This window comes from Trachurus japonicus, chromosome 21 (genome assembly GCF_045865225.1).
Source record: "Trachurus japonicus isolate A0001 chromosome 21, Traja_1.0".
Classification (NCBI taxonomy): Eukaryota; Metazoa; Chordata; class Actinopteri; order Carangiformes; family Carangidae; genus Trachurus; species Trachurus japonicus.
In genome coordinates, this window is record NC_140927.1 from 14,893,250 (window position 1) to 14,918,369 (window position 25,120).

General features: G+C 41.6%; 2 protein-coding genes across 8 annotated transcripts; one reads left to right on the forward strand and one right to left on the reverse strand.

Moving 5' to 3' along the window:
• Positions 1-1,391: 1,391 nt before the first annotated feature.
• On the forward strand, positions 1,392-16,619 carry bin1a (bridging integrator 1a). 7 transcript variants are annotated; one of them, XM_085764626.1, is made up of 20 exons: positions 1,405-1,730; positions 2,623-2,703; positions 2,933-2,987; positions 3,123-3,217; positions 3,596-3,691; positions 4,031-4,141; positions 4,297-4,389; positions 4,642-4,727; positions 4,913-4,988; positions 5,468-5,523; positions 6,408-6,452; positions 7,559-7,628; positions 7,757-7,879; positions 8,393-8,476; positions 10,402-10,422; positions 12,523-12,903; positions 13,418-13,471; positions 13,585-13,737; positions 13,828-13,929; positions 14,024-16,619. In XM_085764626.1, the coding sequence occupies exons 1-20, from the start codon at positions 1,644-1,646 to the stop codon at positions 14,123-14,125; spliced, it is 1,971 nt and encodes a 656-aa protein (XP_085620752.1). In that variant the 5' UTR covers positions 1,405-1,643; the 3' UTR covers positions 14,126-16,619. The 7 variants fall into 7 exon arrangements, with proteins under 7 accessions (XP_085620759.1, XP_085620752.1, XP_085620757.1 ...); XM_085764631.1 differs by lacking the exon at positions 12,523-12,903; XM_085764629.1 differs by lacking the exon at positions 8,393-8,476.
• A 563-nt stretch (positions 16,620-17,182) lies between these two features.
• LOC146964896 (indian hedgehog B protein-like) lies at positions 17,183-24,480 on the reverse strand. Its single transcript, XM_085764744.1, has 4 exons — positions 23,564-24,480; positions 22,237-22,394; positions 21,833-21,936; positions 17,183-19,689 (listed from the first exon to the last, which is right to left on the reverse strand). The coding sequence occupies exons 1-4, from the start codon at positions 23,867-23,869 to the stop codon at positions 18,944-18,946; spliced, it is 1,314 nt and encodes a 437-aa protein (XP_085620870.1). The 5' UTR covers positions 23,870-24,480; the 3' UTR covers positions 17,183-18,943.
• Positions 24,481-25,120: the final 640 nt, after the last annotated feature.

Here is a 25,120-nt window from a genome sequence, read left to right on the forward strand (position 1 = left end):
TAAACCATTTTCTTCTCACATGCGAGCAGGATTTCTCCTAAGCATGCTCTCGTGCGAGATTATGCAACAGAGATATATAATTACACCCATAGTAATGGGAGGAAAATCAAAACAAAACAAAACAAGTGGCTTTTTCAGAGAGACCTCTGTCAGTCCCATCAGCACCAGCGCCAGTGTGAGATCAGCACCTTGGAGAGCTCCCAGCCAGCACCAACCACCTGAGACAATAAAGGGCTTTAGTGCTTTACCATGACATTTTTATTGCTGATAATGAAAAAAGGATGAGAAATAATCACAGAGGTAGTGTGTTATATGGGTGGTTAAACACTTTACAAATGTAACCAACTTGTAGTCACGAGCAGGTCAGCATGAACTGACCTCTAACATCACTCAGAGCTCACACTGAATTGCAAACAGTCTCTCCTCTGTAACTTCTGCAGAGCTTTAATCCTTCAGCAGGCTGTTGCAGCCCTTGAGCAAAAAAAAACTGGCAGATTTAAAAGAAGAAAAAAAAAAGAAGTGGGAAAACTCGAAGGTCTGTAGATGCTGTTTTTTGTGGGAATGGGCCAACAGCGCCATCTCCCGGTGAATAACCCAGCTTTTCGCGGAGCAGAGTGAAACCCATACATACAAATCCATGCTGTCGATGGTGGCAGATGTAGTATCTTCGAAGAAAGGACTCATCGGGTTATCAGAGCAAGTGGCTACCCACTCTGCTGTACCTGGTCTGTCTTCATTTACAGCCTGGTGTGGAACTGTTTAGCTCAAGCTACTGCAGAAAACATAACTGCTGTGGCGATGGTATTTCTTTCATCTATAATATTTCCATGTCAGTTTCATTGGTGTCTTGTTAGGGCAGTATAATCTCCGACTGTTAATTCCTCGAGTCACTGGACTGTGGGGCTTCTCTCTCTCTCTCTCTCTCTCTCTCTCTCTCTCTCTCTGATGCCCATGTTGCATTTCACTTAACGTGTTACGTAACCATATATCTCACTGAGATACATAAGTTTAAAGCATCAGTGCCTGGGGGGGATGTTTGCTTCATCCAGCTGTTATTGTGTTGCCCACTCTATCTGGTCAGTCATGAATGTTCATCAGGATATTTAGCCTATTTTATTCTTAAACATAGCTATAGTAAGCTGTCTTTAAGACGTAGCTCCCGATCCTGGTTTATAAAAGCTCAAATGAAAAAATAAAATAGCCAAATGAAAATAAAAAATAATAGGCTAATAATAATAAATAAATAAACGAAAAACACCATCAATGCAAAAAATACACCGAGGGACGTTTTAAAAAGTGTAATATTCACTCGAAACATTTGATTTTATTAATATTTGACATCCACCAGTTCCAGCCTCCTCCATGCAGCTGCGCCTTTAAGAGCATCTCTGGCAGCATCCTCCTCTGTCACGGACGCGCACACAGCGGCTCTGTAACAGAGAATACAGCTTAGCTTTCTGCACACACACACACAGGCCTAATTGTGTAGATACATCATATCATTTCATCATTACATTCACCGACGTTATTTCTCCACTGGACATTGATGAATTTGCTTCCACCGTCGCCGTAGCGGTCCCTCCGATCGTTATTATTTTTGATTCCCTTCCTTCCCGCATCCAGAGACTGATTTACGCTACAAGATGGCTGAGTTGAATTTGGGGAAGGGGCTGACTGCAGGGAAAGTGGCCAGCAACGTCCAGAAAAAACTAACCAGAGCTCAAGAAAAGGTAAGCTGAGAACTGCTTCTGCTCCACGTTAATATGCGAGAGGGGGGGGGGGGGTGAATGATGCTTCAGGCCTTCGAGCTGCGAGGCAGCGGTGCCGCATCCCCCCAGCACCGAGGCGCAGTGTCGCATCACGACATCATAATATTAAGAGCAAGGGATCCTGTGTTTGGGGATGGGGGTGTCCACTTCAAACACATCCTTATTTCAGTCAATGTCATGCAGCGGACACGTTCAGAGTGCAGTCAGATGTGCAGTATAGGCCTGACTCACAATTGAGCCTGACGACTGATGATGATGTGGTTGTGGTATTTAAGCCAATACCTGCCTCCTTTCACGAGGGATTTAACTACAGAGATGCTGACTGCAGCCCACTCTTTAGACATGCTCCCGCCACCAAGATAATATGTAACACCCATGCTGCATTATGTATAGGAGGTGGTAAATAAGGGGCCTAGTCTGTGCGTTAAAGCACCTGCGAGTTTTGCGCGGAATAAATGACAGGGGGCGCTACTTGTCTGTCAAAATGCATAATGTTGTGTTATAGACACGCAGACAGAGAGAAAGCACATGGTTCCCACGTAGAGCTTTTTTGCACATTATATGTGACAGGAATGGGTTCAGTATACTGCAGGATTGGCCTCTTTGGTTTAATTCTGACATTGTGTGTGAGTGTGCATGCCATTTACTGTTTTACACAATCTACAAATAAATAAATAATATTTCAACTTAACCTTGTGTATGTGTGAGAAAGAGAGACCCAGACAGACAAGCGAATCCTCACGTTGAGTGTGTTTTTCGGAGCATCATGTCAGTTGTGTGGTAGGCCAACACACTGAAAACTGAGCAGGATCAATTGCTACATTACTAATGTAATTATTTGTTTGATGTACAGGTCCTCCAGAAGCTTGGCAAAGCTGATGAGACCAAAGATGTTGCCTTTGAGGAGGGAGTTATCAACTTCACCAAACAATATGTGAGTGCACCTGTTGTTGTTGTTGTTGTTGTTGTTGTTGTTTCTAATTAGCCTCCAAATCACCTTTTCCTGTTTCATTTACTGTTCAAAATATGATATAATGAACCAGCTTTATGAGAAGTGTAGCTCACCAGGCCTTCTGGCATCTACCAACTTCTAGATCTCTGTACGTGGCTCCTCTGTCCACTTCTTGTGTCCTAAGCCTCATGTTTGTATGTTTCACTGACAGGCGGAAGGCAGCAAACTGCAGAGGGACCTTAGAGCATACCTGGAGGCAGTGAAAGGTGAAACACATACAAGCCTATCCCAAGTCATGCTGATGACTGGACACATGTTGATCAGTGGATGTACAAATACATACTTCAGCTTGTAAATATAAATGCATGTTAATGTACAGTATACTATGTGTTTGTCCTCAGCCATGCACGAGTCCTCCAAGAACCTGCAGTCATGTCTGGGTGACATGTATGAACCCGAGTGGCTAGGCAAGAACGAAGTGGATTCTGTTTTGGAGGTCAGAGACACATTTATAAATGTGTTTAAGAGACAGCAATTGACTGTATGACAGAATGATGTATATCCATGTACAGGTCAAAACCACTTAGCTGATGTGTATTTTCATGCGGGTGCATGGTTAGATAGAAACAGTATATCATTGCTTTACAGGTTGGTGCAGAACGAGTAGCTCTTCGAATTCTTCTTGTTTGCTCTTGAAATTACTTTTGGATTAATGGCTCTTGTTTTACACAACTGTAACTGCACTTAATAGGATTTCCATTTGTTCCCAATTCAATACAAGATCTCTAGTTAAGACAGAGCACCTTAGCAACTGGAGTTAGCGCTGCGCGATGGAGAGATTTATATTGTGCTATAATATCAATCTGTACTGCAGGACTGCGATGTGCTGTGGACCGATTACCACCAGAAGTTGGTGGATAATGCCCTCATCTCCATGGATACTTACCTGGGCCAGTTCCCTGATATCAAGGTAAGGTGAATAGTCATAACGACATATTGTAAGTTCTCTGAAAATGGTTGGCATCAGGCATTCATGCAGTAGCAGCAAGGGTTTCCTACACATACAGTAATACTATTCGTAATATACAGTAGTTATAATAATCATACACTATTTGGATTTCAGTTGTATTGAATTAGAAATATTGAGCATAGAACTGTAAAAAGAAAAAAAAAGATGCCAAATTCATTGAAAAAAAGAAAAAAAACCTGAACTTATTTGTGGAGCATGAAAACTGGGTATCTCATTCCTGACACTAAATAACACCAGTGCTTATTTTCCTCTTTTCTTTCTGTCTTCTTCTCCATCCAGGCTCGTATAGCTAAGAGGGACAGGAAGCTGGTGGATTTCGACAGTGCCAGGCACAACTATTCTGCCACGCACAAGTCCAAGAAAAAGGACGGGGGCATTAAAATTACCAAGGTAAATCAAACACATTATAGTCTGATACCTAAGCCATAGTACACTGTATTAACGTATTGTATGCGTGTATAATACATTACTAATTATGTTTTACCAGGTGTATCAACAGCTTTTAAAAAGGTTTTAACCATATGAACCTGTTCTCTCTCCTCCAGCCCTCCTCTCTGCTGGAGAGAGCCACTCCAGGCTGGGCTCAGGGTATCCTGTCTGCACACAACGTTGCCCAGAGCAGTCTGTCCAGGAGCCAGGTACACAATGCTCTTACATGTCCTTCCTACAAGATGTATGATGTATGTAGCAAAGATGAGGAATGCCCTGGTAGGTGGTGTCATGTAGGAAGTCCTCTAAGTCAGGCTCTCTGTCTCTGCCCATGTTCCCTGTCACACCAATGAAGCTTAATCATAACTAGCAGGGGATGTTATGTGGGTGTATATAGCATGTCATAGTCTATAGTACATCAAACAAACTCATGTGTGTGTGTGTGTGTGTGTGTGTTTCAGGCTGAAGAGGAGTTGGAGAGAGCCCAGAAAGTGTTTGAGGAGATTAATATTGACTTGCAGGAGGAATTACCTTCACTCTGGAACAGGTGTGTACGTGTGTGCGTGTGAGTGTCAGTGCAAATTGATCTCTCTGTTGATGGATAGGTACTATAATTATGTTTCACTTGCATCTGTGCCACATTTAACTTCACAGGATATCGAACTAAGCCAAGCCAGTAATGCAGTCAATACTGCCCCTCTTTTTTCCCCCTCTCTTTCTCCCTCTCTCTAGTCGCGTTGGGTTTTACGTCAGCACCTTCCAGAGTTTGGCTGGTTTCGAGGAGAAGTTTCACAAGGAAATGAGCAGGGTGAGACTCTTCAATTGAGCTATTGCATTTAAATAAAGACCGGACAAAACAAACCTGCATAGAATTTAAGAATTGCAGCTCAGGAAACGAATGACAAGAAAATGATTGTTGCTGCAAATCAACACTGTTTTTAAACCATATGCAAAGTGTGTTATAGTTCATTTCTTATTTTTGGCCCAGTAAAGCAGAACTAGGACATTGGGTTTCAAATGACTGCAGTGAGATTATCCTCCGTAATGCTCCCTGAGCTTGAGAGTTGTAAATATTGTCTCTGAATTTGGACGTGATGCAAACAAGCTGTACTTTGCGGTGCGTGTATAATATGATTATGTTAATAATTACGTCATAGACAGTGCCAGAATAGTGTATGATCATTGGATTCAATGAGCGGAAGGGGGTGAAGATGTTTTTTATCAAATCATTATTTGATGTGAATTGTACACTCATAGCTTACACTGTTCCTTTTTTCCTCCTTACAGTTGGATCAGGATTTGTACGATGTCTTGGTGAATTTGGAGCAATCAGACACAACCAGGTTAGTGAGCGAACATATGTTTTCTAAATTCTCTAATAGTCAGACTTTCTACTGCTGAGTGCTCTGTAATGTATTGTGTAGCTCATGAGAGATTCATAGAATGAGATGTCAAATCCTTTCAGGCATCCATTGAAAGCTATAAGTGACAAATATACACAGCAGTAAATCTTTTCTCAACGCTAATGCCATTCAGACATAGACGCACCGATACATTGTGTAAGGGCTTTGCCTTTCACTTTTGTTGAAATTGCTCTCAGGTAAAAACCCAGTTACCTCAGCTTTTAGCAATTCTAAAAAAAAAACACACAAATCCCACCATGTTCTTGAAAACAGCTGGTTGTGTGAAACCCTGGGAACCAGTTAAGAGTCTTGAGCCTCATCTGTCAGAACTCATGATGCTGATGCGTTATTTTTAATTAACTTGTTTACAGTGTTTTCTCCGTGTTCACTGTAAGCTAAGAGGTAAAAACTCACAACTCTTTAAAATATATTTTTTAGCTTGATTTTTAAGGTCTACCATCCTTCACTGCCAGCACGGAATTTCAGTTGTTTTTTGATTATACTGTATATGGCACACAGAAAACGCAAGAAAAAACTTTTTGGTGCAATACACATATTTCAGAATAAAGTGCGGTGGCATCTGAGGTATTAGCAGAAGAAAAATGGAAGCAAGGTGCATTAAAGGAATGATTGTTAAATATACAATCAATTGTTTTACTTGCTAATGCTGAAGATTGATCCATTTTTCCTGGGTTCTGTCTGGAAAATATGAAACCCGTGGATTACAACCCAACACATTTAAGCTACTGGAACAGACCAAATTAAATGACATTCATTAACCTATAGCCTTCCCTGAACCCCCCCACCCCCCCTCCCCCTTGCAGAAAGACAGGTAACCGCGGTGCATCATCGTCAGGAGCAAATAGGAGGTAACCGGCAGCAATTGTGGTAACCATGGTGACACAACTCCTGTCTGTCTGTCCAACTGACAAGTCTGTCCAGCTGTCCGTGTGTCAGTCAGTCTGCAGGCTTGGGATGACCACAGGGAGAGCTAGTGCTTGGTTGTGCAAGTGAATTGACGGACACGTTGTCTGATCAGACAGCTGTGTGCTCAGAGCTGCAGATGTACAAGAGGAGAGCAAACCTGTGTCTTTGATGCCGCACCAGGCAAAAATGTTACATAATAATGAAGCCCAAATCTCAGGGTTCACGTCATCTCATCTCCCCGTGAAATTAAAGTCTGGTCTGCTCCTATAATGAGTCTGGTTTTGGTCGCTTCTCCTTTACTCACTGTTTTCAGATCTTTGAACTCTTTGCTTATTTAATGTCCACTGGTAAACACACAGTAGACTTTTTGGACCTGTGGCAAAACTCACTGCACCCTTACAAGTCCTATGCTACCCCAGCTTCCCTGAATAACCTCTGTTTTTATTTGATTTTACACATATAGAAACTGTAGAACCACAATCAGATCTTGAAACTATATCAGGCCTCAAGAGCAGGTAGTAATGGTAAGTCCACAGTGACTGTTTGCTAATACAGCCTTGGCAGTGATTTAACTCTCATAGCCATTTGAACATACCAATGTACAAAGTTGCCTTGTCCAGCGATAGGTTGCAGGTATGTTCTCAGCTCTTTAAACATCTGCAGCTCTGGGGCTGCTTCTGTCAGCTTTAGAACATCTTCTGAATGGCAGTGAATGCCTCGATCACTGTTCGCTTGTGAGGATTTACAGGAGGCACACACTACGCCTGCTTGCATGGGATGGGATGGGATGGGATGGGATGGGACGGATGACGGAAAGGGAAGCTCACTTTTTTTTTTTTTTTTTAGCATGACAGCTCTTGTAATGACTACTTCCACTTGAACTCCTGTAGAGCATGCCTTGTAACTTCTCTCTAGTGGTGTTGTAGCTCTTAGCTGCTCTCTTCAACCTTTGCTGCCCTCCTCTCTCTCATATCGTTCGCCAACCTCATTACCTCTCTCTATAATCTGGTTTTTTTGCCCTCCATCTCTCCCTCTCTCATTCACCTAGTGGCAAAGAACCATCTAACCACACTCTTAGGCCAGGAGGACCACCCCCAATCCCCAAATCTCCATCCAAGGTAGACACACTCGGAGATACGTTTATTAACAGCTATATCAGATTGTTTCTTTCTACAAAATTAAAAAAACAGAATACAAAGTAAAAGCAGTGGAGTCCTCATTACCACATGTTTTTTCTCTATCCTAGCTAAGACCAGCAGTGCCTCCTCCACCCAAGGTGACCCCATCTAAGGAGATGAAGACAGAGAACATCATCAACCTGTTTGATGCTGCTGCTACACCTGATATCAGTGTCACCTCCCCTACAGAGGTTAGTGAGCTGCTGCTGTCTACAAACTGTGCAATAACCCTTTAACTTTCCCTTCTCCTGTGCAGGTCAGAAACATTTGTTAAATACTTCTGGCCTGCCCCTCCTCCTATTCTATTCTAGGGTTGGAGGAAAAAATCGATACGGCATAGTATCGTGATATTTTGCGTGCCAATTTTGTATTGATATACGGACGCCAAGTATTGATCTGAACAGACTTAGAAGTTTAGCTTATCAGGAAAAACATTTTCGTCTAGAGACATCATTTGCAGTTGAAAAAAGCGAATAAATTGCAGTATATCACAGCATATTGCAAGATTTTTAATATCACAATTATATCTTATCATGATAATATTGAATTGCAGGGCCTCTGGTGATTCCCACCCCTATTCTATTCTATTCTATTCTATTCTATTCTATTCTATTCTATTCTATTCTATTCTATTCTATTCACATCCTTGCCTTCTCTATTGCGCAAAGTTAGCCAACGAGCCCTCCTATTCCTGTTGTTATCAGTTTGACAGTCCTGCAGTGAGCAGCCTTTTGGACATGGACCTGGACTCTTTCAGTGCAGCCACCAAAGCCTCCACGGTCACACAGGTGGATGAGTCATGGCATGAAAATATAGTCCTAGAGACACTCCACTGCAAGAAATGCCAAGCTTCACAAGAGATTTGATTGTTCTATTCAGAAAGTTCATTCCATGACACTGGGGAATGGAGGAGTCCTGACCTGTTCCAGTTAAACAAGTTGAACTGCCTGTTGAAAGTATCAAGGGAACTGGTGCAGTAATTTGACTCTGAATATACTGAAATAAGTCTGGATACAAAATGAAATCACTTGGTAAGCTTGGCATAGTTTGAGGTGTTACTTGCTCTGCTTCTGTCCAATTGTCCAAACCAAAAGGTGGATGATGATGGCATGATGATCTGTAGAAACCTGCTTCTAGTGACCACTTCTTCCTGCTTCAGCACAATCCACAGATCACTCATGGCATGAACAGTAGACTGACAGCCCTGCTCTGCTCTGCTCTGACTAGTCTCTCGCTCTCTCTTCAGACCTGGACGAAATTACAGCAGAATGTGAAAATGTTATACATACCACTAGGTCTTAGCATGCAGTCTAAAAGCTGCTCTCATTGCTTGGAGGGTGAGATTAATTTAACACATAAGCTTATGTCAACTTTTTTTTCCAGCTGCTGTTTGATCCAGGTCTGCTACTAAGCCTTTCAGTACCTGACTGTTGAATGGCATGTAGTCAAACTCTATATCTATCCTATATCTATATATAGCTGGAAGGTACTTAACATTTTGTGTTTATGTTTTATTAGAACATATAAATATTGTGTGCGCATCCTCTCCAAAAAGAGGACTTCCCTTAACTTCCCTTTGATATCAGAGCAGTAATGCTCTATCATTATAGGCTACTGTTAATAATAATATGTATTTGTTATGCTGAAAAATGCACGTTTCTTTTTTTTTTTTTGCTTTGTTTTTTAATTGCCAAAACAAAACCAAAAAAATCCCTCACTGCTGTTCTCGAAGCTTATTGCTAGGAGCAGAACATAATCATCTCAGAAGGCACATGAGAGAGATATGTGAGATTGTTTTCTTTGCACTACACTACACCCCTGGTGTTAGGAGTTGGTCCTTTGATACCAGTGAAATTATTTTTCCTGGCCTAGGTAAATTATACTGATTTAAAGGTCAGTGACAAATAAGAGTGGATTAACAAGGCAAGATGAGAAATTCAGAAATATCTTGCATCATGAAAAAAAGAGCATGCATCAGATTAGTTCAAATGTACTTGTTCTGACATTTGCACCATTTTCTAACAAAAGTCTGGATGCCCCTGAAAATGTCAAATAGTGTAACCACAAAAGAACGTTAATTATTAAATATTTTACCTACCTACTGTGGATTTATATTAAGTGTATTACTAGATTATTTTGCTGTGTTTCTATATTTAATTTTTTTTTATGTATTTTGGCAATACTGAGCAGGACATATCCTAAAAACACAGTTTTTTTTGTCTAAATTAATAAATAAAGTGTGACCAACTGTGTAAAATTTGTCAAGAAACATAGCGTTGCATTGCAAAAGTAGTCCAGATTTGTTTTCCTGTATACAGTCAGATTTTTATGAAAAAGTATCTGTTACACCACTTGATATTAGGTTGCATCAATTGGTTTAACCTGTACACCAATTGATATAGTATAGTATTTTAATTTCAAACTTTAATCCTTTTGAATTGACTAAACCGTATGGACACAAAAAAATTAGCGTCACATCATTGACCCACATATGACAGAATCCACATCCTCCTATTTTCATCAATTCTTACTTCACCAAGCAGTGCCTGTTCTCTTGTTCTGCTAAAGATCTCCTGCGATGGGCTTGTAGGGTAAGAGCATGGGACCTGCACTGGAAATGTCTTACTGAATGCAACGGGCATAACCAAGAGCTTTATAGGGTTAAGAATTTCCTTCTGTTTTCTCATTCTGTTGCTTCCTCTGTTTTCCACAGCCTGCAAACTGGGACTCGTGGGTAAGCTTGCCATCCTCATCTTAGGAGAAAGTTTTCAGAAAAAATAACAAAATATATAATTACCATTATGATCATCATCTTTATCAGGATATTCTTAATTGTGTTCATAGAAGCGGCCGCTTCATTTGCCATTGTTTGCTTTCAACCTTATATTTATCTTTTTCACCATTATACAAGCCCCACTGTCATTGTGCTTGCTGCTACACAGCTGTACTTGGCAGTCCTGCACAACTGGGCAGGGACTTCTATAATGGTCATTTCATTTGTGGTTATAAACAGGCTTTTCCATTAATGGCTCTTTTCATTTGTCTGTCCCAAGTCTGTTTGTGCGTTGTCCTTGTGTCTGCAGTGCTTGATGTGATAACACTAAACACTGAAGAGATTGTACTACAGCACAAATAGAACTTGGGAATCAAGTCAGCTCAGTTTCAAATTCACATTTTACACTTGTTTAATCAATATAGATTTGATAGCATTTGAACTGCTCTTTATATACACTATATACAGAATACACAATTATATAAAGCACATTACGTTTCAATACCTTGTGTAGAATGATTTGAAACTGAATTGACCTCATTTCTTGGTTTCTCTTCATATCCCTGTATGTTCACATGTCAGAATACTTGCTCCATGTGACACACAGGGAACAGTTGTGTACTGAGCGTTGAGTGAAGTTGCTCATGTTTGCAGCTGGTTGTTTTATGGAAATGAGACTTCAGAGTGAGTGGGCAACTTCACAAAACTGTGCTTGCAACTTGGCATCCTGATCATTAAATGGTCTTTTTGTTCATCCTTTACCTACTGTAAGAGGGACGTGTCACAACAGTCAGACAGTTCTGCTGTGTTACAGCTTGAGGCAAAGCACTGGTAGAAAGGAGCGACACCTCTACTCTTACAAAGCTTCCTTCCTCTTTCTCCATCCGAACATACCCGTGGGAATATAAACCATGCTTGCTAACTACACACAGAAGATCCGACATCTGTCTTCTGATGGGACTCTTTTTTCTTTCCTGCCTCCTACCGCCACCTTTCCTTACCTTCATTTGTCTTTTGATTTAGTCTGAACCTTCTTGCTTAAAGGTTTATCTTTCTGCATCAGTCTTCTCTTCTTCTTATGATGATGATGATGATGGTGGTGGTGATGATGGTGATGATGATGACCCCTTGGTGTACATGTCATCTCTCATGGTCTCCTTTCTTTTCAATATTGCAAAACTGCTCAATTTTGCCTTAAATCTGATGAATCAGTTGAATCTACATAAATCCTTGATAGCCACCCCTCCAAACCCTCATTTGTGTTCAAATCCATTAAAAGGCCATTCTAATGATTTTTCAGGTTTTTAGCCCTTCATCTATCCCCTTAATCTGACACATCTTTTAAATGCTTGTGAATGTATTTTAGAATAGCTGTAAAACTGTACTTTTGCACAGTAGTGCTTTGAGTGAAATGCCAACATATTGATGGGCTAACATGCTGATGATGTTTGCCACGCAGATACTGTATTTGACACAGTGGTAAAAGGCAATTAATCAACAGAGTTTTAAACAATTAGTTTGTGACACACCCTAACACAAAAGCTACCACATTTAATGGGAATTAATTTACCAATTGTCAAGGAAACTGAGAAAAACTTATTTTGGCACAAAGGGAGAAGCCAGGAGCTCTGCAAAATTATACAAAAAACATGTGTGCCAATTTTTAAGGCAGGTTGGTGAGATATTTTAGTCTTGATCAAAGTGGTCAAGTAATAAAACACTGCTATCCCTAGAGTCATGTCACTTTAATGGAAAAAAATTAGGAACGCTAGGTTATAGTCAGCATACGATACAGCAAACATGATTTTTAGCTAATGGGTTAAAGCAGACAAAATCATTTGTTTGGTCCTTTAATGTTTGAACCATAACTGTCATTATTGTAGTGCAACCCTTATGCACCCCTTTATTTCTAATCCCCTGCCCATCAAAAATATTTTACTTTATTTAATTGAAAAATTAATTAAAATGTTTTGGAAAAATTTGATTTACAAAAAATATGCCAAGAAGGTAAAATATCTCTTATGACCTCTGATTCCTTGAAACCTGACCCTTGCCCCTCAGCCTGAGGAAAGTGATGCCCAGGAAGAGGAGCCCCAGAAGCACTATGACCCTGTAAGTGCCGCAGCACAGGCTTGGGGGGATGATGATGCGCAGCCCGTCCGCTATGACCCAATAGAGGCTGCCAAAGAGGGTTGGGGGGATGATGAAAGCGAACCAGTTTCCTATGACCCTGTGGCTGCGGCTCAGGAGGGATGGGGGGATGATGGGAGCCAGCCAGTTCATTACGACCCCGTGGCCGAAGCCCAGGCCGGCTGGGGCGACGATGAGAGCCAGCCGGCCGCTGAGGAGCCCCCCACACCTACAGCTGAGGCTCCAGCCGACACTGCTGAAGAAGAAGAAGCCACCCCAGCTCCCACCACACTGGATAATGAAGAGGGTCAGGTAACCATGGAGAGCAAAAATGGAGAGATGCATCTGGGCGAAAAATGGTGGATGCATCGACTCTTGAGGAGGAGGTTTGAGCATGGGAGGAAGCAGATGGTAGAGAGAAATTGTGAATGGGAAGTGTAAAGATGGAGGAGATTTAGGATGCATCCGGGCCAGCAGCATGGATGCATCAACTGTGGCAGAGGGCAAGATGGAAATTAATTGGTGAGGGAAAGCAAAGAATAGAGACATCTGTTTCTGAATGCACATAATTAATCCCAGTCACTGCTAATCACACATAGTATCATGTGTATCTTTATGGCAAATGTGTAGTAGTATCTAATCCTGCTGTCTAATCAACATGCCTGCATTAACTATGACTTTGCTGTTCAGGCTGTGCTGCTTGTGTCTTTGTCTTTGTCTCGTTTGTCTGTTCCTCTTTCTTATTAATTCTTTCCACATCCCTATTTTATTACCTTCATCAGTCTCATCCTCTAACCTCTATCCGTTATTCCTCTGTGTCTCCCAGGATGAGTCTGCAGCAGCTGCTGCTGCGGCACCAGAGGAAGCAGCAACAGAAGAGGTGAGAATAAGAATCACATGTGTTTTTCTCTCCAAAACAATGGCTGAAGGTTTTAAGCTCTTGTCTTTTAAACAAGACATTACAAAAAAAATCCATCTCGTCATTCTGTCTAGACACCTGAAGAACCTGCACCTGCACCTGCACCTGAACCCGAACCTGAACCTGAACCTGCACCTGCACCTGTACCTGTACCTGCACCTGCACCTGCAGAACCAACAGAAGCAGCATCGGAGCCTGCAGACTTGCCCCCTGGCTTCTTGTTCAAGGTAAATCAGGAACAAATCTGCTCAACACTTCAGCTCTAAATCTATCTAGTGTGAATGCAGGAAATTCATGTTTGTTTATGTATAACTTAGCTCCAGGTGATGCATGATTACGCTGCCAACGATACAGACGAACTGGAGATGAAGGCTGGAGACGTGGTGCTAGTAATCCCCTTTGACAACCCTGACGAACAGGTACACACACACGCACACAAAGAGAATGCACAGGTATCCTCTTTTGTGTCCCAGTTAAGTATTGAGTTCATTATTTGCATGTGTGTGTGTTTAGGATGATGGCTGGTTGATGGGAATGAAAGAGGCCGACTGGCAGCAGAACAAAGAAAACGCCGCTAAAGGAGTGTTCCCTGAAAACTTCACCCAGAGGCTGTGAATAAGGAGGACAAGACATCATCCCAGCTTCTTTCTTTGTGTCTCTCTTCCTCTTGCCTCTATCCTTCATGCCCTCTCTTGCCCTGATACTGTATCCTTACTAGGACTTTGGCCATAGAAGCAGAGCTGTCACAGCCCTGGCTGAAACCATGCATTTCTAAGGTCTGCTACACTGTGCTAAAAGTGGATCTTGGCATTTCTGTGGGTTTCTGCCAACATTTTCAAGTTACACATGTAAGTAGCCATTGCACAGGTGCCAGTTTATCGTGTTGCTGTGTTACTACTCAACACCAGAGGAAGTGATCATAAAATTCCTGGTTGATGCAGGGACGGGTTACCTCTGAAATGGCTACTGCTGCAATTTCATTATGATGTTTTATTTTTAGTCATGTCTCATCATATTCCATGTCCATAACAGAGTAAATGTTTTTTGAGACGTGGTTTTGTTCATCTGATATGGAGAGATTGAGAACTATGTGAAATTATTATGAAAATGCCAAGTGTAGCAGAGTATCCCTTACTAATACAGAGAGATGCACACACACACACACTCAAATATATATATATATATATAAATATAAATATATAACCTGTTTCATAAAGGTTGAAGGGTTGTAATTTACTAAAACCAGGCTGAAAGGACACTGACTGCGTAGAGTCTACACTATGTTTAGAAATTCCTGGCTGGCAATGTCACCTCAGTCAATCTGCAAAAAGACCTCTGAGCACACAAGATGCTAAAGTCTAATCAGCAAAACTGTGCTCATTTAATTAATTGTGCTGTTTTCAGACTGTTGATGACACTCCTGAAATAACGCCCATCCTTTATTCCTACTTTATTGACTTGTGAAACATGGGCCCCTAGTTGTTGTATTGGTTTAGAGTCTATGGTGGAACAAGCAGAGTGAAACTGTTGTAAAACTCCTGATAAACGCATATGCAGTGGACTGGTTAGCAAACACCAGCCTAGCTAAGTGACAGCAGGAATTCAATATGGATTTTCTTTTTTTATTCAAACATAAATACCAGTACAGCAGAGGAACCAGACTGCTAAACTCATTTTTGACAGGCGTGTTTTTTGACATCTGTCCTTTCACAAGTGATTCCAAATATGCATCAGTCAGGCTCGCAATAAAGCTAGCCAACAAACTACACCAATGAGAAGCTGCTACTGGTTGTATGGTAGTTAGGCAGATACGGTTACAGTAACACCCTAATACTAATCAATATATTATATAACTGAGCCAGCCTCATTCGTTTGAAAAAAGAAAATGTGCCGAAAACAATTCTTTTTGTTTGCATAGAGATGACTTAACTCAAATGCAGATGACTCAAAATATGCACCAGAGCAACTTCTTTTATTTTTGTATGCTGCCAAGCAATGATTACATATAGCCTAATGTAACTATGTCAACATAATTGCCAACAAGAGGATGTGATGGAATGTTTTGTACTTCTGTCAGGTTTACTGCTCTCAACATAGCCGCATTCTGTAGGTAGTTAAAACTATCTCACATTCAGTCACTGACTAAAAAGAGATTCACATTTCTCATGATGTTATTAACATGTAATAAGTGTGGGAGAAAATGTATGTGTGTGCGTGCGTGTGTTTATGGGTTGTTTGGAAACATAAATTCTTTATCTATAGGCTATTGTTATTGGACGATATCACCACCACCTACCAGGGGATGAGGCCGTCCGTTGAACAGAAAGCTTTTTCTGACTGGACAAAGGCAACGCAAAACGTATTTGGGTCTTTTTCCACTGGCTGGTATTATGGTTCCAGGTGTTATTGTGCATTTGTTGTGTATAAGTGTAATTTTGCCAAGCTGTGATGACAGATACATATTCTATAAAAACATTCATATCTGTATGTGAGTTACTGTGAGCATGCTGACTTCCCATGTGTTGTTGTGTGAACACCCCTAATTTAAGACAATGATACTTTGGTCACTTTTGAGGCAGTTGAAACAGGCAATTTTATTTATTTTTTATTATTTATTTTCTTAATCTTAGTAAGGGGGTGGTGGGCAGTCACATATTGTATGTTTTTTTTTACTGACCCCCATCAAATTAGCCCTGATTAAAATTGCTGGTTGTCCATAAGCATTGCCTCAAAAATGTTGCCGGGGTATCGTCGTCCAAAGAGTTAAACATAATTACATGGAGACGGGACACATAGAGATAAATTTCAGACTCAGGTGGACCAATTTGGCTTTCTGTGTTCTAAGTTCTTGGGGTGTGCATGATTTCTTCATGTGTATTTAAAAAAAAAAAAAAGGCCTCACATGTAAGAACATCACCTGCACATTCAGGTAAATCAACCACATTTTTCAAATTGTACGTATAAGTTGGTGTTTGAGTGTTTTACCTGGGTCTGGTTCTCTATCTGTCTTTACGGATCATTAAGGTCTCCTGCGATGAGCTATGGGATACAACAAAAAGGTTTTTCCTGTACCTAACTGACCGATACTATTAAAGATGACTTAGAATCTGTTTGTGCTGACTGATCATTTGTGGCCTATGTTGTGATCATTGTTTCAAATCAAACATTGTGTGACAAAAAGGATAAAATATCTAAATATACTTTTTTTTCCTCTCCACGCTTAGAAACAAATGGTAGTAAAGAAAAAACAAAACTTTCCTTTTCTGCAAATACAGATGCATCCAGCAGGGTGTGCTGTGTTCAAAGACTAACTCACCGTCTTAGAAAGAAAAAAACACTTTCCGGCATCAATAGGAGGACAGAGGAGTGTTGCTGCAGAGTGCTGCTGTCCGTGGTACTGAAATCAACCAGCAGCCCACCCTGTAACCACAGCTATTAATGTTGGATTCACAATGACACATCACCATTTATACTTATCACTAGCTATAGGCAGCTTCATATTATTACCAAAACCTAGTATTTAGCTTGTGTTGGTGATTCTGAGTAAGCATGATGTCAAGAAAAATGGACTTTATTTTTTAAAGAAAATACTAATTATTTTGTAGCTAATTGTGTAGGGCATATCATCTTTTTTTTTAATTGCTAGAAAATAAAGAACAGAGTGAGTGGTTTTGGTTTAAAAACATCAACTTTATGTTTCAAATACAAATTGTATGAACAGAGTTGCCAAAATAATAATAATAATAATAATAGTTTACATTATTTTCTAAAAATAGATCTTTAAATAGTCTCTCCAACAATAGCTTAATATACATATTTAACACAACTTTGAGCAGGCATATAGAGTAAAGCCTTGGAGTTCCTGGATAACTGTAATGTTGAGTCTTCACAAAACATGCTCAACAAGTGTTTCCTGAAAGGACACTTGGGCAATTTGAGCTACACGTGAATCCATATTTAGGGGCTGAACAATTTATCAAAATATTATCAAAATCACAATATGGCCAAGTGCAATGTTCAAATTGCAGGATCTGCAATTCTTTTTTGATAAAGGCAAAACCAAAACAACATATCATTAAAGAAAAAAAGAAAAAGAAAAAAGCATTGTGTTTCTACAGAGGTTTCCTGGCCTATAAATCATATCATCCAGGGAGCATGCTTGTTTGGTACAGACCCCAGAAAAAAATATCATTGTTTTCATGTGTTTTTCTATGATTGTGACTCATGTGTTTTTTGTTATTGTTGTTATCACAAGATTAGATCTGCTCTCATAAAATTAATTGATTGATTTTCTGTACCTCTGCCAATCTAGGTCTTGGGTGATAGATGGAACACAAAACACAAAAAAAGAAAAAGAAAAAAGGATAATGTAAAGGAGAGCTATCAAACAAACTCTTACTATTCAAGATTAAAGATAACTTATCTATCATGATGCATAGCTGTTGCTTAATACAGTAGTTTAATACAGCCTGAGTGTTGTGAATGCCTTAACTAGATACTGCTGACCTGAACTGAAAACCTGAAACCATAAAAAACATGTCACAAAATACCTGATAAAAACATAAAGATGTATAAATGAACCCATAGAAATAATCTGAGACTATTAAATTAGATGAAAGCAAAAAGGCAGACGAGGAAGAACAGATAAGAGAGGGTGGCAACCACCTGCATGAGTACTTCACAAAGTTTGTTCAATTGAAGAAACACTGCAACACAAAAGTGGCGTCCGTCATCATTCCCTGCCATTCAATAGCTTCCCAACAAAGTCCTTTTCCGGATGTGAAACCACAGTGCATCACCAGCACACTGCTACACTGCTTTAAGTCAATATATAGCACTGCACCATCCACAATTTAATGAGCCTTATCGAATTTTCAATTCGACATTATTCTGTAAATGAAGTCTAACAAACAGTATAGGCTCTCTGAAGAGAATCAGTGGATTTACTGCAGTGATGATTAAGATAGTCAACAGAGCAAAGTTGATCTGTTGTGTTTATTTCCTTCTGCATAACTGTATAAATACCTATGTACATACAGAGCTTCAAATCACACCTTGTTCAGTATCTAGTTTCCTAGATTCACCTTTTTCTCCAACGTGTAAAAATTTGTTCTGACTATATCAGCTTGATCTCAAAATGAAATGTACTGTATGAATGTTGACACAGATTTCAGTAAATTTTTGTGAATGAATCCTGACAGTTTCAGTCCCCTGTCTTTGTCTCTCATGATTTTACTCATGCTACAAAATGGGGGCAGCAAATACAGTTGAGATTAGTTCATACAAAATGCGTTTACACTGTAAAATCAGTTGTATTTGGTGGTGCCTCAGTCGCTTTCCTCTTTTGAGAGAGAAGGCTGTGTTCTGTGCTTTAGTGCTCCTGAATACAGGGAACTGAATGAAGTCATCAGTGTGAACACATCACCATGGCTCCTATCTATGTACTTGCTCGATCCCCCAGGGGTGAAAGTGTCCGTCATCCAGCAGCATTTGCCCCAGCTTCTGTAGAAGCCAAGGGTACCAGTGCAGCCCGTTAGTCTGTGGCTCTGAGGGGCCGATCAGGCTGTAGAAGAACCTCAGTGGGGCCAGGACCCAGTGGGCTAAATGGTGATTGTCCACAGCAGCATAGCAAGATGCCAGTACACCATTCACCACTACAGAGCCATGCTGGGTGAGGGGGGCGTACAGTCCGGTGCTTTTCCGCTCCTGCACAAAGGTCACAACTGAAAAAGCTGTATGTGACCCCACCTCCTCTCGTGCCCTCAGTACGCACTGTCCTGGACGGACCTCGCTGGCAAAAACTGTCCTCAGACCTGCTCCCCAGCTCGGCCTGCCCCCTGGTATGGAGCCCAAAAGAGGCTCTTTGATTGTCTCTTGCCATCCTGGCTCACTCTGCCCACCGGTGCAGTCTGTGACAAAGATCAGGTGAGCTGCTGTGAGCGTCATATTAAGTCCTTCGTCGGTGCCAATGACGTAGAAGGTCTTTTGGACCTCAGGCTGGCGGTCCAAAAAGGATAAGACCGGGCTGTAGAGAAGAGGACCATGGCCATCTGCTGTTGAGGAAGCTAAGACACGGTCACCAGGGCGAAGATCCTGCATCTTTTTAGTAGCTCCACCCTCGAGAATAACCTGAGCGTCACCAGGGAAACAGCCGCCAGTTTTGGCCGCCACAGAATGTTCTGGAGAGATGAAAGAAAGAGAAGCAACATATTATTTTTCTTATCATTCCTTGATGCGACAAGTATGAGAAGATAAAACTTAGAGACAGGGGAGTACAGTTGGAGCTCCTCTCAGGAGTACAGCACGTCTACACATGCAGGTTATTCTAGGTCACTGAGTGATCTATAAAGCAGCTGAGACTTTGACTCAGGGACAACATTATCTCAGTGGATCAGTGGTAGATTGTTAACATATGCATATAATGTGACTATGGTTCAAACTTTGCCTGGACTGTTAGCTTCTGACTATACACACACATACACATGCATAGAAACACGCATCAGAAATCTTTGGAGGATTAAGAATTTAACCTTCATACACAGCACACAAGCAATTCATTTGATTACATATAACTTGTGAAAAAGCACATAATGTTTTGAAAAACTTAAAAACTTGTAATCTATCTGCCCCTTTAACCATGTAGTAAGACAAAGGCCTAAATAAAGATCAAAATCCCCCCAAAAAAATTAGTTATGAAATTTTTTTTTTCAAGGGCTGTTAAAAATGCATAGTGACGTCCTTTAAACAAACAACTGTCAAAAATCAAAAGACTTCTATTTCTCCTCAGATAATGCTGTCAAAGGAGACAAGTTACCCCTCCACACAGAGCGTGCATACCTTTCCTGCTACTCTGTATAACTTGTTAAACCCATTATAGCGTGGTGGCATCCGCATGACATAAGTAATTTACCATTATTAGGAAAATATATTTATTTCTGTGTTCTTAGGCTGTTGTCATTCATTTCGGTTGCCAATGTTGCCACTAGCTATGCATTTGATCCTGTTTGAGTGTATCTGAATAAGGTGGCCCTTTAAGACACACCGAGACGAAGTGGCAAGAAGAGGTAGTCAGCAAGAGCTAATGGATAACCAGCTGATTGTATCACCGCAGTCAGAGCACGGCCTGGGGTCAGAGAGACAGGAAAGCACACAGACTGTGTACAAATTGTTTGGATTACAGCAGAGTTTGAGTTTTAAACTGAGTCACATGGTCAGTCATGGGTCCACACACAAGGAAAAAGCACCAATGCACTGTAATGAGTTTGAATCCCAACACTTGAAATCTGCTAATTTGAAAAAAAAAAAAGCCGTAGTGGGATGAAGTCTATGAAATTTAGGGAAGGGGAGGGAAATACAAAGACGATTCCTAAGTGACCTTAGACTCCTAGGTAAATCAGTTTGAAATAAGAACTTCATCACTCTTCCTCAAGTGTGTGTTTGTGTGTGTGTGTGTGTGTTTGTGGGAGAGCTGTCTTAAGGCAGTGTTAAGGCGGCCAAATATTTGTTCAAGGTGTGTGTGTCTGTGCGCCTGAAGGCTGCATAAAAGGAGGGCTGTGACCGGGAGGTGATAAGACTCAGATAAGAGATCTGAGAGAAACCTGCTGAAGGAAAAGCAACAGCAAAACAAAGGCAGAGTTAATCATCTCACAGCCTACTAACCTGGACAGGCTGCTAGAATGAAGTTTGGCATCAAATAGCTGGCGGTACCAGACGTGGGTAAATGGATTTCTAAAATGTCTCACAAGCTAAAATCACTCTAGATGGAATGTGGCCGAGTATTGTTGGCGTAAGGACTGTGTTTGATAAAATATGTGTGTGTTGGAGAAATGTAACTTAATATCAGCAGTAAAACTTGAAGGGGAAAAAAAGAGAAACTCTGAAATGTGCTGTAATGTCAATCACTGCACCTTCACACCACTACATGTAGCAAAGACTTCAACCACGTCAAAAATCAGAGTATCTCCTTCACAGATACATTATAGAGCTTCGTATTCCACAGTTACAAGACAGATCACGTTATGATGACATCAGACCACTGAGTGAGAGTGAAGAGCACAGGTGCACATCCTGCTCTGATTGGCTCCCAATAGGCCAAACACACACACACACAAACACACAAACACACTTAGACTGATGATACAGGCACAGAAAGGCAAGCTATAGCAAAATCACCGACAAAGGGTCTAGTATCAACCTCATTAGTGGTAATGACAGCTGGCCACCATAACAAAAACATACAAAAACACACAATCAGATGAATTGTGTGTGTGCAGACCCACACACACACACACACACACACTGTAGATCATACCCATCTCTTACCTGACTTGACGCTACAGTGAATGTGGGCTTTGGACTCATAATAGACCCAGTCAAATCCAGCTTCAACGGCCAGCCGGGCCAACATGGCGTATTTACTTCTGTCCCTAAGAGGAGGAATAAAAAGGCATTATGAACTTTCTATATGATTAAATCTGATATGAAGTATAAATCTACAGAGGACCATTACTTTTAGCTTTTAAGATGACATAAAAGGTTATGGATTCAGGAGGAATTTGGTCACATACACAGCAAATTTGCTGATTTAAGTGGTTGGTTCATTACATCACTGATAAGCTGATTGACTTGTTGCCTTGTTGGCTGTTACTGACCGACTGAAAGCAGTTATTGCCCTCGGCATGACTTGTCTGGCCTATTTTCACCTCAGTTTTGTACTTCGTGCCTACCTGTCTGAGGTGGTGATGTCGACAGCACGTCCCTCGTAGTGCAGGGAGTCCTCTGAATGATGACCGTCCTCATCCCAGCCCTCTGTCACTCTCAGCTTCACACCGGGCCACATGTTCATCACAGAGATGGCCAGAGAGTTTAACTTGTCTTTACAACGCTACAGAGAGGCACAGAAAGCGAAAGAATAGATAGGATGTTAGAATCAAACAATCAAGAAGCCTGTTTGGGAGGAAAAGGTCAACTGAAAGGGGAAAGAAAGAGATGCTTGGGTTTAGATTCAGGGAGAAGACACATTTTTTACGTCAGTTTCATTACAGTACAACTGGACAGGGAAACTGAACTGACAGAACAAGAAATCACAAAGAGGAGAACCAGAGTATGACTAAACCCTAGACACAAAAAGGGCATATTGTATCTCTTATGGTGACTATAGGCCATATGACAACTGAGTCAGGGAAATGTTTTCAGGTGAATGGTCAAACTACACACAACTATGTGATAGCTTGGAATGATTCAGCAGTTTTCCCAGATGCTTGAGGTCAAGATGCCACCAACAGTGGAGGTGCTCAAATCTAATGAATCTCATTTGATGTAATTCATACTTAATGCAATTAATGCCCATGCCCACCAATGAATCTGAATGAATGCTTTTGTGTTATGTATCATCCAACTCATGCAACAAGCCTGAGGTTTGGCGGGCTGTGCGTAAAGCACTTGTTACAATTGCATATGGCTGAAAGGTGTCCTCTTGTGGGCCAAACCAGCACTGAGACTATAAAGTGAAATTCTGATCAGGATTAGATACTTTAATCTTATATCATCTACTTTATTGACAGGCATTTAGTCCAAAATTGATCCTACGATGAGTGAGACCTCCATGTGTGTAACCTGATGGAAAATTGAGATGAATGAGATCATCCAACAACAACAACAAAAAGGCTCAGTATGGGTGTAAAAGCAATAGTTCAATTCAACATCTGCAGCTATGTCAGTGTCGCAGAAAATTCCACAGTCGATGAAATCAATCACTTTGGTTTAAACATTTAACTGGTGGCAAACATTCAGCAGACAACTGGATGCAACAGTCTGGCAAATTTCAAGTTACTCACTTTATTCAACCACTTTGGTTGAATAAAGTTTGCTATAGTCAGCTCAAGAGTCAAGAGTGGCCAAATCACATCCTGACAATTACACCCACTGTCACTATAACCTACAATGATATAAAGCAGGAGGAACCAGGACCAGAGCTCCATCTTTGCGCGTCTGTGCAAGATGTTCTGCATCCCTTTGCTCCGTGTAGCTACCCGCTCATCTCCCCCTCCTCACCTGGGTCATGAGCCTGTCGGCGCCCGTGTCCTCCTCATCTTTAAAGATGATGTCTGTGTTGTAATTGGGCGTCAGTTCTTTGAAGCGCTCGGAGTTGCGCGTTATTTTGCCCTCGGGTCTCCCGCTGGCTCCCAGCGTCTTCTCGGCGACGTTGGGGCTGAACTGCTTGTAGGCGAGCGGCGTGAGCTTCTTCGGGGGCCGCCTCTTGCCGTACCCCCTCCCCGGCCCGCAGCCCTCCGAGGCAGGTGCGAGGAGGAGGACCGTGGCACACAGAGAGGCGGTGAGAAGGAGGAAGGAGATCCGCATCGCCCCGGGAGGGGGGAGGGAGAACTCTCCCTGGGGAGAGAGATGTCTTCAGTACCTCCCCGGTTCAGTTCCCGACTCCATCGTCCGTGACAGTCGCAACTTGACGTCCGAAAATCTCGGATAAAAGAAGCTCAGCACCTCGGCTGCACCGGGCACCATGAGGACACCGAAAAGTTTTTTAGCGGCTCCAAAATGACAAATAATGCCCCAAATTGAGAAACTTCGCTCCGTCCGCGTTACAGAATCAACAGTAAGTGTGCAGGCTGTAAAGTCTGTGTATTTAAACAAACAGGTTCAAAGTCGATTTGGTGGGTGAGAGAGTTAAAGAGAGAGAGCGGTTGCTGATATCCAAGTTGCAGTGTTGTGGTTTCTCTCCCTCTCTTTCTTTTGCTCTGGGAAACTGTCACAACATCAGCCACTTTCGCCTGCTGTTTGGTTGGTGCCCTTTTTGGATTGAAAGCTTCTCCTCTCCATATGCGGCCGGCGCGCAACAAGCTGCAGCTTTCCAGTTGAATTGAAGGGATTTGAATGATCCAAAACGATCTGTTGCCACTTCAGACCGCACCCTGCCAGTCCTGCCCTCCTCTCCTCTCTCCTCTCTCCTCTGTCCCTGCTCTGCCACCCACCCCGCCCCTCCTGGGCACAGGGCGCACTGGAGAGTCCTGTCCACACTCTGCTGGCAGGCAGGCAGGCAGGCAGGCAGGCAGGCAGCAAACATAAGCTTTACCCTTCATTTCTGCCACTTCACATTTCCACTTGCTGTCTTTGTCTGTCTGTGCCCTTGACAGCTGTCTATTCTTTTTGTTTTAGACTGTAAACAACAGGCAATCACAATCAATTTAAACCAATCAATTTCCTGGAGTATAGTGTTTTTCACCCTGCAGCTGCATTCCAATATCAAATAAGATCAAGGGTCAGTGGTTGACTGGCTGGCTGGTGTCTGGTTGACTGGCTGTGGTAATTTACTAGCTGTGAGACAGATCGCCTGGATGTGTCACAGGTGGACTTGCTGAGGGATCGTTTGGCTGAACGACTGATTGACTGGCCGGGTGACTGACTGTCAAAAAGATTGTCACTGTCCGGCTGACTGATTCAATCCACGACTGGCTGGCTGCCTGAATGACTGCTGACGTACAACTGTGCCAGTCAGTGTAGACAATCACCTTAATTAATCGACAAGATTAATTAGGCTACTTTATGCCAGTTTCCTAATGTGGACAAATAAATTACGTCTCCAATTTATTAACTTTT

What these genes read in the sequence shown, in the direction of transcription:
- bin1a (XM_085764626.1), top strand. Translation starts at nt 1,644, where the DNA reads ATGGCTGAGTTGAATTTGGGGAAGGGGCTGACTGCAGGGAAAGTGGCC. An exon ending in GCAGTCTGTCCAGGAGCCAG is followed by an intron (nt 4,390 to 4,641) that starts GTACACAATGCT and finishes TGTGTGTTTCAG; the next exon opens with GCTGAAGAGGAGTTGGAGAG. An exon ending in TCCCCAAATCTCCATCCAAG is followed by an intron (nt 7,629 to 7,756) that starts GTAGACACACTC and finishes TCTCTATCCTAG; the next exon opens with CTAAGACCAGCAGTGCCTCC.
- LOC146964896 (XM_085764744.1), bottom strand. Translation starts at nt 23,869, where the DNA reads ATGCGGATCTCCTTCCTCCTTCTCACCGCCTCTCTGTGTGCCACGGTC. An exon ending in CCGACAGGCTCATGACCCAG is followed by an intron (nt 22,395 to 23,563) that starts GTGAGGAGGGGG and finishes GCCTCTCTGTAG; the next exon opens with CGTTGTAAAGACAAGTTAAA. An exon ending in TCACTGTAGCGTCAAGTCAG is followed by an intron (nt 19,690 to 21,832) that starts GTAAGAGATGGG and finishes TCATCTCTCCAG; the next exon opens with AACATTCTGTGGCGGCCAAA.